The sequence below is a fragment of the Protomyctophum parallelum genome (genome assembly GCF_964188405.1).
Source record: "Protomyctophum parallelum genome assembly, chromosome: 10".
NCBI lineage: Eukaryota > Metazoa > Chordata > Actinopteri > Myctophiformes > Myctophidae > Protomyctophum > Protomyctophum parallelum.
The window spans coordinates 44,740,569-44,755,501 of NC_139704.1; the positions used below are offsets into that span (position 1 = coordinate 44,740,569).

Below are 14,933 nucleotides of genomic sequence, written 5' to 3' on the forward strand. Positions count from 1 at the left end.
GCTGGCCGAATATGAATATCTTACTGAAAAGGCTTGTTATTTCAAGAATTGAAATGTTGGAAATTGACTGTGACTGACACAACGATACAATATCATAACAAATCAATCTAATATCTTTGTTTCATCTACCTGTACCTGCCAAAACGTTTAGATAAATGAAACATTTTGAGAGTCTCTTCTCCCCTTCTTACTTAAGTTACTACTGCGGAACTGTGTTTGGTGATTGGGTACTTAAATCAAGTTAAGCTCAAATAATCTGGAAAGAGGAGAGGTCGCACTAACCTGACACTGCCAGATGAGGGCGGTATTGGGTAACCATGTTCCCCAACACAGCACTCATCTGGGATCTCTCAGGCAGTTGAGCTGACAAAAATCCGTTCCGTACCGGACCAATCAGCGTGAGGGCGGGATATGTGCGAAACCGGATGTGAAACTATATAGACACGTCAATATGATTGGTTGTGTTTGCACGCCCACACAGTGATAGACAGACGGTCCCATCCAATCATCTACCAAGTATCTTGAAAAAAAGGAACAGCCCGTCATCGAATTTGCTTCCGCGATCCCAGATCCCAATAAGCTGTGAAACAAATTTGTGTAGCAAGCTTCTTGGATCTGGCAGCGTCAGGTTAAGGTCGCACAGCTCGTAGTCACGATGCAAGTTTTTATTCCCTGAAGAAGGCAACTCTGTTTGCCGAAACGTTGGAAATAAAAACTTGCATCGTGACTACGAGCTGTGCGACCTCTGCTCTTTCCAGTCAATTTTATCTCCCGCGGTCAGCACCTCTTTACTACTGGTGTGCGCTCCAACCTCCTTGTTTGTTGGAAGCTCAAATAATCACCATTTATTTCTGCACTCAAAGTCTTGTGCAACTTTATATCCATCTTACTATTTATTTAATTATGATTATGCAAATAATCCGGGGAAAGAGAATCAGAATGCAATTCACAGTTAAAATAGTTTTAAGGGCAAATGATGTTTAGAAAACTACATAATTCATCACCTGCTTGGAATAATAACATAATGAAATATGCATTAGCTACATTACTTATAGTATTTGTATAATCTGCTTTTGTTGTCTGGCGTTTGGGGGATACAGAAGGCCAGGGGCTATAAGGCTACAGCTAAATACAAATACTGTGGTGTTTATTTTATTTGCAGATGAAGCTGCACTGTTTCAGTGCTGCCAGTGACCGAAGAAGTATACTCACATTTACTTGACATCAATACTAATTGTACTTGAGTAAAAGTACAATTAGTATTGATGTAAAAATGTACTTAAAGGTTTTATGACATTCATTTTCATTTCTTTTTCTTTTTCTTTTTTCTTTTAGGTTTTATGACCTCAATTACACCCAAAAAACCTGAACTTGGATGGATTTTCTGTGGTCTGAAGTTTTCTTTGGGGTTTTTTGGGCCTTTTGAGCTACAATGAAAACAGGCAACACAGTGAAACAGTGACATCTGCTGGCAAATCCCATTGACATATATGGGATTTGCAGTAAGTGATGTCACTTACTGCCGGCAAATCAGAGCACCTGTTTGAGCCAGAAAACCCCAGATCACAGAAAATCTACTGAATGTTAAAAGTTCATGTTTTTTGGGTGCAATTGAGATTAGAAAACTTAAAAAAAACAAGAACAATTCCAAAACCTTTTTTTTAATGTCACAATCCCTTTAAAGTACCAAAAGTAAATGTCATCACAATGCTACTGTGTGTGTGTGTGTGTGTGTGTGTGTGTGTGTGTGTGCGTGTGCGCGCGCAGTATACCGTTCTCACATAATATCGCACATTAGGACTTGGTCCTAATGACAAGCATGTTCAATAGTGAGGTTTTATTTGGGCTTTAATCCGTGAACACGCCTGCAGACGCAGAGCCTTTATTAGAGCGCTTATTAACTCAGACGACGATCAAAAAAAATGCAAGCTGGCCAAGGCTGTGTGCAGCAGCACGTGAGAGAACATCATACAGTATGCATACTGTACACTGTTTAATTGTCTCATTATTAAGGTTAATATACTTATTACCCCCCCCCCCCCCCCCCCCCCGGCCCCCAAAAAACATCTCCTGGATTCTCACAGTTCAATGTCGGCAGCCCTAACTTCTATACACAGTCACACACACACACACACACACACACACACACACACACACACACACACACACACACACACACACACACACACACACACACACACACACACACACACACACACACAGTCAAACGCGCACTTGCGCAGGCACAAGAACAGATGATTAAAAGCAGTATAGCTTCCCTCAGTAGAAACACCGTCGACTTTCTGGTGTTGTGTTTTGCCGGCACAAAATGTTCATTTTTATTTCGTCTCCGGTAAATCAAAGTGTCTGTGAGGAGGAGGGCTCGTCAGTATAGCAGAGGTTTAGCCCATTCTGGCCGGGAACCCCTTTTTGGTGTTATAGCATCATGTTATGCTTTAGCTATTGAAAAATAGCAGATCTACAAGCTCGTAGCGCGCCACCGAGTGGCGCGCTACGAGCTTGTAGGTCTGCTATTTTTGAAAAAATCGAAGAACGACTGACATGGAAACATAGCTTTTTCAGAAAACTCATTTATTTTTTTTAGAATCTGATCTCAGGTCAGAAAGGTCTAGGGGGCATCGCTTTGTGATTCCACCAACGCTCCGCTGCCGAGCGCTTTTCATCAGCCCAGAGAAACAGATCCCATCCGTCCACCGAAAAACCAAAAGTTTTTCACATGCCGCCTCCTCTCCTTGTAACTTTTACCCACACTGACGGAAACGGCAGCTCTCAGTAGAACTGACACCGTGTCAGAAGAACACCAAGAAGTGCAAACTCAGTTCTTTTTTTCGGGTTATGAAGCCCACCATCATAGCGAGAGCCAATCACACTCGGGCACAATAAAGTTTTGCTTTCTTAGATTGTACTCGTGTTACAGTAGAGAGAGAGGGAGAGGGGGGGGGGGGGATCTGGATTGAGTTCATAGCACCTACTGTATAGTGATACTGTATGTGTGTATGGCTGAGCTTGTTTCACAGCTGTCCTATATTGAGCCTGTAAGTATAGGACTTATGAACAAGCAGGCCCCATCTCAGTTCTATGCATCAAATGTAATGTGATGCGATGCCTCTTGGATCTGTGACTGTCTGGTATAGCCTTTTTTTTTCCCCGCCCGCTCTCTGCAAGAGAGGAGCTGTGAAGTATTATCATCGTATCGTGTTATCTGTTTGTACTGTGTATAGGCCTATATGTGTTGTTCTTTGTAAGTATGACTGCTTGGCACAAAACACATTTCAACAAGGACAAATAAAGTATCTATCTATCTTGGGGTTTTTTTTGTCGGGCAGAAACCAGAAACCTCATATCTGCCTATTTAAACTTTGTTTTTCCGTCACTTAAAATATAGCAGCTCAATGGCAATGACAGTGGCTGTGTGGTTAGACTGTTAGACTGGTTAGTCACAGGGGTGTCAAACTGGTGATCCGTGGGCCACATGCGGCCCAGGGAGAGGTCCAATGCGGCCCTCGAGATGATTTTCAAAAAGGAAACAACGCTGCTACTCCCCCTCCCCCACCTGCCCCGCTAATGGCCCTGCTGTAGACGGCTTTGTCTCTGCCCAGGTGCAGAATGTTGTCACTGATGGGCTCGTTAACAGTCTATTCAACTACTAGTTGAGATGTTGTGGATTACTCTCCTCACACTCTGATACAGCAGGACATGGAGAGGCTAACCATAGTTGTTACAGCTCAGTAGAGTTTCATTTCCCTTACCAAGTGAGGAATATAGTCTACTTACACACGATAGTCAAAGCAAAGAGATGCAAAGTGTCAGATTTCATGATGGCTACATGCCAATTTGGCATTTTGGATATTTTTGATAAAATAATGATTGCATTTTTAACTATTTTCGAGTGGTTTATTGGGTCTTTTTTCCACCTCTCATACCAAACGTCTTGTAGCCTACAACTGTAATACAAATAAAGTCAATTCATGTCAATAAACAGTCTAGAAAACAAAGCCAAGTATCAAGTTTAAGTCAACCCACGTGAGCTGCAACTGGCCGCGGCCCTCATCAAGTCACCTTTCGCGCAATGTGGCCCTTGCCCCAAAATTAACACCGTTAGAGTGTGTCTGCCCCTGAGACTGGGAGGTTGGGGTTCGATCATAGACAGGGCTGCACACAACTCTTTTGGTCTAGTACTCAGAAGAGCACCTGGAGGAGTTGCTTGGTGCTCCTAAAATGCGGCGACCCGTCTCGCCGGATGGATAAAAGAGGGATGCATGAATAACTTATAGCAAAAAAATCTAGAGTATGTATGTGTATTCCAGCCCTATAATATAGGGCTGGAATACACATACATACTCTAGATTTTTTTGTATAATGGGATGAATCTAGAGTTGCAATACTCTCCATTGACTCCCCAGTCCCCACTTATCCAATAAATATTAATAATAAATATTAAGAAGTTTGTATTAGAATATGCATATTATGCATATTCTAATACAAACTTCTTAATACTTCCTAAGGATAATATGAGCATCAAAGCAATATTTAGATACTTTTTTTTATTTAAATAGCCGATCTCTCCGAGCTTGCAGATCAGCTATTGCCTATTTGTTTAACATACGACACGTCGTACGGCGAAGCATACGTCAGGCTTCCCTCTTGTTTTTAGCCGAGGCGATGTCCACAGTCAACACAGAGTCAAGACAGACAAGACACACATGGCTCCTCGGTGCAAAATAAACAGTGTACACTACCCGACTTTACGATAATAAGGGACAGTATGTCGGGACACGCTATTGTCATGTTGATAAGCTTCATATTGTGTAGCAGTGCCAGTCCGTGAGAGACGGCATCGCACACGAGCAAGTTGCATCGCACACGAGCAACTTGCTCCAGCACCCGGAAAACAAGCAGTGAGCAGCTTGGAATCCTCCCCATAGAGTGGAACCTCCCTCGTTTGACTAAGGACGCGCTGTGATTGGCCACAATGACCAGTGCTGTGATTAGCCAGTAGTAGCTACTTTGAGTGGCAGTCAGTGGAAAATGCTCTCGCCACAGAATGTGCTAGTATTCTGGCCATGATAATAATTCTGTGCGGCCCCAGCTGTTGGTACGCAGAAGCGCTTCCCGGCGCTTGATTGACAGCGCATTATGAATTTTGACGGCGCATGCGCACTGGCGCACCACTTATGTGCAGCCCTGATCATAGAGTTATAATATATTTAGAGAGTGGATGAGGAGCGACAGCTATTCATTTCAATGGAAGTTGCTCAGTGGCGTTTTGAAGAACCCGAAAGACTGACAAAGAATTCCGGGTATAGTACCCCTGGAGCGTTGATATGATTGGTTGGCTCCTATGATAGTACCCCTGGAGCGTTGATATGATTGGTTGGCTCCTATGATAGTACCCCTGGAGCGTTGATATGATTGGTTGGCTCCTATGATAGTACCCCTCGAGCGTTGATATGATTGGTTGGCTCCTATGATAGTACCCCTCGAGCGTTGATATGATTGGTTGGCTCCTATGATAGTACCCCTCGAGCGTTGATATGATTGGTTGGCTCCTATGATAGTACCCCTGGAGCGTTGATATGATTGGTTGGCTCCTATGATGGTACCCCTGGAGCGTTGATATGATTGGTTGGCTCCTATGATAGTACCCCTGGAGCGTTGATATGATTGGTTGGCTCCTATGATAGTAACCCTGGAGCGTTGATATGATTGGTTGGCTCCTATGATAGTACCCCTGGAGCGTTGATATGATTGGTTGGCTCCTATGATAGTACCCCTGGAGCGTTGATATGATTGGTTGGCTCCTATGATAGTACCCCTCGAGCGTTGATATGATTGGTTGGCTCCTATGATAGTACCCCTCGAGCGTTGATATGATTGGTTGGCTCCTATGATAGTACCCCTGGAGCGTTGATATGATTGGTTGGCTCCTATGATGGTACCCCTGGAGCGTTGATATGATTGGTTGGCTCCTATGATAGTACCCCTGGAGCGTTGATATGATTGGTTGGCTCCTATGATAGTACCCCTCGAGCGTTGATATGATTGGTTGGCTCCTATGATAGTACCCCTGAAGCGTTGATATGATTGGTTGGCTCCTATGATAGTACCCGTCAAGCGTTGATATGATTGGTTGGCTCCTATGATAGTACCCCTGGAGCGTTGATATGATTGGTTGGCTCCTACATCGCCCAGTCGTTCTGGGGGCGTGGCTTCGGTCCCCGGCCACGTCGTACCAAAGACTCTAAAGCCTACAGCTTGTTTCCATTGTGGTCATCGACTACTTCAAGGCTGCAGTATGATTCATGATAACTACTGACCAATAAGACGCCTGAGGGCTTTAGGGCAAGGTTGCGTGCACGCATCCTCCTGGGTGACCGGCAGACTGCTGGGCGAGCGCTGGTGCTTTAGCATGGGGGGTACGATCTTAATTTCCGGGGCCTGTTGAGAACTCTAGTTTTCGCCGGCTGCCGGGCGCTAGCTGCACTAATAACTTTGGGGACTGTCCCGTCTATAGAGTTTGAATGGACAGGTATCAGTCAAAAGGGAGACATCGAAGAGGAAGGATGGATTATTATGGAATGTCAGAACATGTCAGCTCCATATATGGAGATATAAGGGTTTGCGTTGCTGTGAGTTTGTAGACTAGTGGCTATATTTTCTGCCGAATATTCACCCCAGGATAGTATTCTGGAATCTTTTGGAGAGCACTTATAACACAGTTAAACAGCATAATGAGACAGACACAATTCAGAGTTTCAAAGTATTATAATCTTGTATTCGAATACGGAGCCAGCAATGAAGCGTTGCAATGGAACACCATACTGACTCAACAAAACTCAGCTTAAATAGTAGGTGGGTCTTAACCCATTCTGACCGGGCACCCATTTTGGTATTAGCATCATGTTATGCTATAGCAGATCTACAAGCTCATATCGCGCCACCGAGTGGCGCGATACGAGCTTGTAGGTCTGCTATTTTTGAAAAATCGAAGAGCGACTGACATTTTTAGAATCTGATCTCAGGTCAGAATGGGTTCATCAGACCAGTGTGTGGCCGGCGGAAACCTCGTATGAATCTGATCTCAGGTCAGAATGGGTTAACACACGAGACAATGGGAGTGATTTGATCTCCTTAAATGTATAACTTAGTGTATTCCACATTTCCTCGACAATAGTAACAGTGCCGGGCCGGCCATTATTCCGAAGCGGCATGGAAAATGTCCCATTCATTGGCCTACAAATCCCACTAGGCCGATGGTCCGTTATTCCACACACAGACTCCCGTCGTTCCAACAGTCCTTTTGATCTGAAATGTGACCCTCTCGTCTCCATTGTGCCTGCATGGGCTGAAATGCAGCGCATAGCGAGAGTCACTGTTATTATGGTCATCATCATCAGTAAGTCTTTGTCGTTCTGTAAAACATTTTGCCGTTAACCGGGCAGATTTGGCACTTGTTATCGGCATTATCGTGATCATTCAGTAATCATCTTTATCCGAGGCTATGCTATAATGCATGAAAACAACACGACATGACCCACGCTGACGCTATAGTGTATATATATAACCCTTTAAGACCGGGAAAGCATCTGTGTCTTTTTAGATTTTTTAGCTAAAAGAAAATAATTATTTTATACTTTGGCTACTCAAAAATAGCAGATAATATGGTAGCGTGACACAAAGCTGGAACAAACAAAAAAAATGTGGGATGGCGTTGGCGGCCAAATGCATATAATTTTGGGGGTCCTTGACATGAAAAACTGTGCACCACTGACCGCATGACACCCTGGAAACCTTCGGAAAACGGTTAGGATTTAGAAGCCATGTGTGCAGCGTCGGCCTCATGAAGCTGTTACTGGGTTAAGTGGATGACATGTGGTATGACGCATCGACCCAGACCAGAGTGTTATTAGGATCTTATATAATTGAGCCGGTATTACATCTGTCTCGTTTGTAGAACTAGAAAGGCCCGGTCAGTGAATAGCGGGGCTGTGTTGGTAACTTCCAGCCCGCATGCAGCCTCTGATGCTCTGCCAGTTAGCACAGCACACACAGCGGAGACGCAGTGTAACACACACGCGTACGCACACGCACAGTCGCACACGCACACACACACACACGCACACACACACACACACACACACAGCCTCATCCGGCCCTTTCGCCCGAGGAACATAAATCCCCTTGATGTCAATTACAACAACTTTGGTTTGCTTTCAGGAAGCATTACATCTCATTACGATGTCGGCCTTTCAAAGCCTTGATTTTTCTTTCTTTTTTTTTCAAAGCACTGAAGCTTTTTTTTTTTGCTGCTATTCATAAATGTTAAAAATAAATCTCTAAAGATGAAAAGCGGCGGCTGGTCCGCTCTGGCCTCGTTTTCATGAAGCAGTGGTGTAAAGTAACTACAGTATGTACATTTGACTTAAACTACTTAAGTACGAGATATCTCAGTATCTACTTTTAACCCATTCTGAACGGGAACCCATTTTGGTGTTAGCATCAGTCCAGTGTGATTTCAGAAGGGAGACAACCTGCCGCTGCTTGGCAGTGAAGGAAGGTCTGTTGAGGAGTAGACCATGGGCCAGTCTATCCAGTCAGTGCTGTATGGAGTTTAGTTGTGCTTCATTTATTTTAAAGGAGCTATAACATAAAATTCAACTTTTTCCATTTCTTTTCTGTTTTTGGGGCTCCCATGTGTGTTTTCTATCCCCACAAATAACCAATTTTGAACAATCAGGCTTTCATATCATATAGGTGCTTTAATAGAAATTGCTCTCAGGAACAGCTCAACTGATTTTGGTCTCATCGTGATGTCATCAATGTCACCCTACTTTGTATAATTCCTCCTTCTTCAGACTTCAGTTCCAAATTTGCATTTCCACTTTGTTTACAATGTCCACCATTGTTGATTTTCCAAACTGGCATGGAATGGAAACAAGCCTGGTTTTATCTAGCATCAGTATTATAATGACTCAAATATTAAATAATCTGCATATCAGCACCCCCAACACCTCAGGACATTGTGGTACTGCAGCTAAAACGGCTTTCAAAGTCCAGAAAGAATTGACAAGGCCTGGTTATATCAGAGTGGTGATTGAGGCTCAAGCCATTAGAAATAACTTTGATGGACATAGACAATATGATATTAAATATTAAAAGCAGTTTTAAAATGCATGTTATTTGCGCTTTAATGAAAACAAACACTACCACTGGCATGCAGTACGTATGTAGTACGTTGTGTTGTGAACGGTTATATCATCTATCTGCTGTTTGTTGTTGACGGATGTGTGGTCGGGGTCGCGCACAGATGGCCCGGAGTCGATCAACGGGAACGGCGGAACAAAGAGTGTCGAGGCCATGCAGGGCGATGCAATTAAGCTGTTTTCTTGTTGTTAATTAAAAGCAAATTAGCCGCTGAGACAGGAGTTGCAGTCTAGGCGTAATGGCTGGCAGCATGCATGCCCCCACACACACACACCTGGCGCTGTCTCTCCATCAGTGTTAACCCATTCTGACCTTAGATCAGATTCTATAAATGTCTTCCACATCCTGACAGTTTTCATTCTGACCTGAGATCAGATTCTAAAAATTTCAGTCGTTCTTCGATTTTTCAAAAATAGCAGACCTACAAGCTCGTATCGCGCCACTCGGTGGCGCGATATGAGCTTGTAGATCTGCTATTTTTCAATAGCTAAAGCATAACATGATGCCGACACCAAAATGGGTGCCCGTTCAGAATGGGTTAATGATGTTGACTAACTATGATTAAAAAAAATGTGTGTTGCGTTGTCTTTTTCCACTGACGAAAACAAAATAAAAGCTAAGCTATGACTATGATAAAACTATGACTAAATATAGAACAGGTCATTTTATGTATTGGCTGTGTGCTGGTGAATCCGAAAATAGCTGATCGTGTTGTGAGCTTGCTATTTTCGGGACACACAGCTAAGTGTAAATCAGGCATTACGACGCGATTAAGGTCTGCCAAGATACATTTTAGTTTAGACTCAATCAACTGTAGACTCAACTAAAGCTAGACTAAAACTAAAACATTTCAAATTACTAAAACTAAATGAAATTTGGAACACACACACGCACGCACGCACACACACACACACACACACACACACACACACACACACACACACACACACACACACACACACACACACACACACACACACACACACACACACACACACACAAGATCGAACTGCTTTCTATTTTCTGTCACTTAGGTGTTTGGTGGAGGAGTTTGGAAATAAAAACCGTTAAACTGTCCGGACTGTTCTTGGAGCCTTGGCCGTTCGGGCACCTGTACAATGACTCAAACCAAATGTCCAGCTCTAACATTCATATCCTGTTCTCTTTCTGTTCGCTTTAGGGACGGCGAGGCAAGCCCGGAGAGCCCGGTCCCAGAGGTCAACCTGTAAGTACTGACATGACAAACACCTCATGAACACACCTGTGCATGCTCACAAGTCACTAATGCGTTCTTGGCTTGATTATCTTTTTTTTTGCTATCCAAAATCCATAAGTTCAGCCTTTGCATATGCCAGTAAGGTCGTCGAGGCTAGGGCAAGTGCTACAGCAAGATGGATAGTCTGAAGAGGTGGGTTTTCAGAGCACGGCGGAAGATTGCGAGTGAGTCTGAAGTTCTGATTGCAATAGAAATTGCGTTGCATAGTTTTGGGACCAGAAGGGAGAAGAGTTTGGGACGTGTGGAGCGTTGTCCCGTTGTTTTAGTCAATGTTCTTCCAGCTTCCCTGTGATCTGAGTGCGTGGAAGGGTTTGTAGGGTCCGATCTAGCCTCGATACCCAGGCTTTCATTTCGTCTGCGCGAAAGATGAAAGCCTGGAAAAAGCCGTGGGCTGAACCAGTCTAAAAGTGGGAGTCAACCCTTCCGCGTAGGCGTCGCTCTAAATGATGTGACGTAGCGCTGCACTAGGGGGGAGAGGAGGGGCCGGGGGTGACGGACAGATCGATGAGATCCAATCAGGGTGCGCGCTTTTCTGAGGCGCGACCCTCCCATCTAGGCCAGAAATGTCTCTGCTTAGGTCAGGCTAGGTCCGATCAGACTTTGAACATATGGGGGTACTACTACCATACCTTTGGTTGCTTTGAAGGCCAGCATGGCAGCATCAGAGTTTTGTACTCTGTGCAGGCAGCGACTGGGAGCCAATGGAGGGAGCAGAGAAGGGGAAAGACATGTGAGAATTTTGGCTGGTTGAAGACCAAGCGAGCTGCGGCATTCTGGATCAATTGGAGAGGCTTAAGTGTGCTAGGCCAGTAAGGAGTGAGTTACACTAGTCAAGTTTTGATATGACTGATGTCTGGACAAGCTGGGCTGACTCCTGGGTCTGACCGCCACCGCCATGTGTGCTTTGAATGAGAGCTGACTGTCCAGGACAACACCAAGGTTCTTGGCTGTTGGAACTTGGAACCGAAGTTACCAAGGCGTTGTCTATGGAAATAGTTAGCTCCTCCATGGGGCAGGACTTATAGCTGGGAAGAAGAGAGGCTCAGTCTTGTCTGGGTTCAGGTACTTTACAACCACTGCAAGTGGGCCCCCAAATGATTGTAAATTGTAAATGTTCAAATGTCATGCTTTTTAGATTTACACAATTGATTGATATTCATCATTAAAATAAGATGCAGAATGTCCACCCATCTGACCGAGGCAGCCATGGTTGCCATGTTAAGTGGCACATGATGGATGGATCACGGTGGACAATTCTAGGTATTTTCTAAGTTTTGCCATGATGCAATCTGTTAAAATGTACCATTAGGTGCATTTTCATTCTTGCAATGCATTAGCCACTTTAAATTAAAGGTTTTTTATTTTTTCTACAAGAGCGCCTTGTTCTCTTATTTTTTGCATCAATTCTGTCACCCAGAAGAAGTACCAAAGAAGACCTTGTTGAAGGTCAAACAGATGACCTTGTTGAAGGTCAAACAGATGACCTTGTTGAAGGTCAAACAGATGACCTTGTTGAAGGTCAAACAGATGACCTTGTTGAAGGTCAAACAGATGACCTTGTTGAAGGTCAAACAGATGACCTTGTTGAAGGTCAAACAGATGACCTTGTTGAAGGTCAAACAGATGACCTTGTTGAAGGTCAAACAGATGACCTTGTTGAAGGTCAAACAGATGACCTTGTTGAAGGTCAAACAGATGACCTTGTTGAAGGTCAAACAGATGACCTTGTTGAAGGTCAAACAGATGACCTTGTTGAAGGTCAAACAGATGACCTTGTTGAAGGTCAAACAGATGACCTTGTTGAAGGTGAAACAGATGACCTTGTTGAAGGTCAAACAGAAGACCTTGTTGAAGGTCAAACAGATGACCTTGTTGAAGGTCAAACAGATGACCTTGTTGAAGGTGAAACAGATGACCTTGTTGAAGGTCAAACAGAAGACCTTGTTGAAGGTCAAACAGATGACCTTGTTGAAGGTCAAACAGATGACCTTGTTGAAGGTCAAACAGATGACCTTGTTGAAGGTCAAACAGATGACCTTGTTGAAGGTCAAACAGATGACCTTGTTGAAGGTCAAACAGATGACCTTGTTGAAGGTCAAACAGATGACCTTGTTGAAGGTCAAACAGATGCACTCCTTCCTCTCGGTTTTCTACCCCCAACTAGATGATTACATTCATCTCTTCTGTTCTTTGAGGCCATTATTATATGAAAGTGTAAACTAGCCATTTCCTGTTCTGCCATGACGAGACCAGAAGAATGTCAGTAGAAACCTGCAGGGGGTTGATTTATTTGTGTGTGTGTGTGTGTGTGTGTGTGTGTGTGTGTGTGTGTGTGTGTGTGTGTGTGTGTGTGTGTGTGTGTGTGCATGTGCGTGTGCGTGTGCGTGCGTGTGTGTGCGTGCGTGCGCAAAAACGTACATAAAATTACATTTTATGTACTTCTTCATTGTTCAATTAAAAACTTAAACCCTAACATCCGTATTGTAGGGGAAAGAAGCTATTTTCAGCACATATCAGAAAACAGACAATACACTAGTATAGAGCCCTGAGGGATATAGTATATAATGTTTAAGTTGGTTAATTTAATTAAGTAAAATCAATAGAACAATAATTATGTAAGAAGCTCATCGACACAGTTGCAGCCCCTAAATATAGTCAGCTTCCTCGCCTACTGTATATACTCTGAATTAAGGAATTGTTTTCATTTTTGTCATCATAAAATAATACTGTACCCCACAAAAAAGAAGAAGAAGAAAATAATAAAGCCTCTGTTCTTTGTCAAGGGGCTGATTTAACCCATTCTCTACGGGAACCCATTTTGGTGTTGGCATCATGTTATGCTTTAGCTATTTAAAAATAGCAGATCTACAAGCTCATATACGATACGAGCTTGTAGGTCTGCTATTTTTGAAAAATCAAAGAGCGACTGACATTTTTAGAATCTGATCTCAGGTCAGAATGGGTTAATCAGACCAATGTGTGTCCAGTGGAAACCTCGTATGAATCTGATCTCAGGTCAGAATGGGTTCGTCAGACCAGTGTGTGTCCGGCGGAAACCTCGTATGAATCTGATCTCAGGTCAGAATGGGTTAAGCGTCCGATCGGGGACACGTAGTTTTATTTAATTTTTTTATTCCACCCAAGACATCCCAGAAAGGTGGCCTTTCGGCTTCCTCTCACCGTTATGCTCAATAGATTCCATTATGTTTGGCATAATTGAGGCTGCTCACTGTTAATCCATTCTGACCTGAGATCAGATTCATACGAGGTTTCCGCCGGACACACACTGGTCTGATGAACCCATTCTGACCTGAGATCAGATTCTAAAAATGTCAGTCGCTCTTCGATTTAAAAAAAATAGCAGACCTACAAGCTCGTATCGCGCCACTCGGTGGCGCGATATGAGCTTGTAGATCTGCTATTTTTAAATAGCTAAAGCATAACATGATGCTGACACCAAAATGGGTGCCCGTTCAGAATGGGTTAAGTCTCTCCCACATGACTCAATGTATCCTCCTTTAATTATATCTCATAAAGCTGGAGGACACACAGTCATTGGTGGAAAATGTACTCTATTTATTTATTTATTTTTTACTGTAAGTAGAAATACCACACTATAGAAATGCCACACTATAGAAAATAGACTGTTTCACTTTCAAGTAAAGGGCCTGTATTCGGAAGTAAAAGTGAACTATTATTAGCATGAACATATACTTAACTTAAACGCCCAATGCATTCTCAGGGTTGGGAGGGTTACTTTTTTTTTTTTTTTTTTTTTTTTTTTTTTTTGCGGCTTACGCCTTTTATTGATTTTTGAAGGGACAGACAGTAGGCTGACAGGAAACGGGAGAGAGATGGGGGGATGACATGCAGTAAAGGCCGTGTCGGGTCCGGGAGTCGAACCCGCGGCACACTGCGACTGGATTACCAGTCCGGTGCCCAGACCGTTACGCTACGGCCTGGGCGGGAGGGTTACTTTTAAAAAGGAATCCCCTACAGTTACAAGTTACTTGCGGAAAAATATAGTCAGTAACGTAACCCTGATTACTCCATTTAAAAAGTAACTACAAGTTACTTTCAGTTACTTTTGGATTACTTTACAACATAAATATGGTTAAGGTCATTTAATTGTTAAGAATTTGACCTCTCTGAACAGTTACATTACTGTAGAGTCATTGTGTCAACTAATAACAGATCATAAGAAAAATGCATCTTGACCTACAGAACCATTTTGATTGTTTGACAACAACCAACAACTTCGACAACCAACAACTTTGACAACCAAAGTGGTCAAAGTGGCAAATAAAAACTCTTTTTGACATTCCTGGCTGACACTCATTTAGATAGACATGGCATGAGTTTAAAACATTGACTAGACAGTAAAGACTAATTTATATAGTCTACAAAGAACTCAGCCCTATACAATTATATT

At 43.2% G+C, this 14,933-nt stretch overlaps 1 protein-coding gene across 1 annotated transcript in view; it reads left to right on the forward strand.

Annotated features, from left to right (window-relative positions):
- Nucleotides 1-14,933, forward strand: part of col19a1 (collagen, type XIX, alpha 1) — a gene marked incomplete at its 3' end in the record, with an annotated part of 238,354 nt that overhangs the window by 168,617 nt on the left and 54,804 nt on the right. Inside the window, exon 17 of the mRNA XM_083775052.1 lies at nucleotides 10,406-10,450. Coding sequence (XP_083631178.1) covers nucleotides 10,406-10,450 — 45 coding nt within the window. The remainder of the gene's footprint in view (nucleotides 1-10,405; nucleotides 10,451-14,933) is intronic.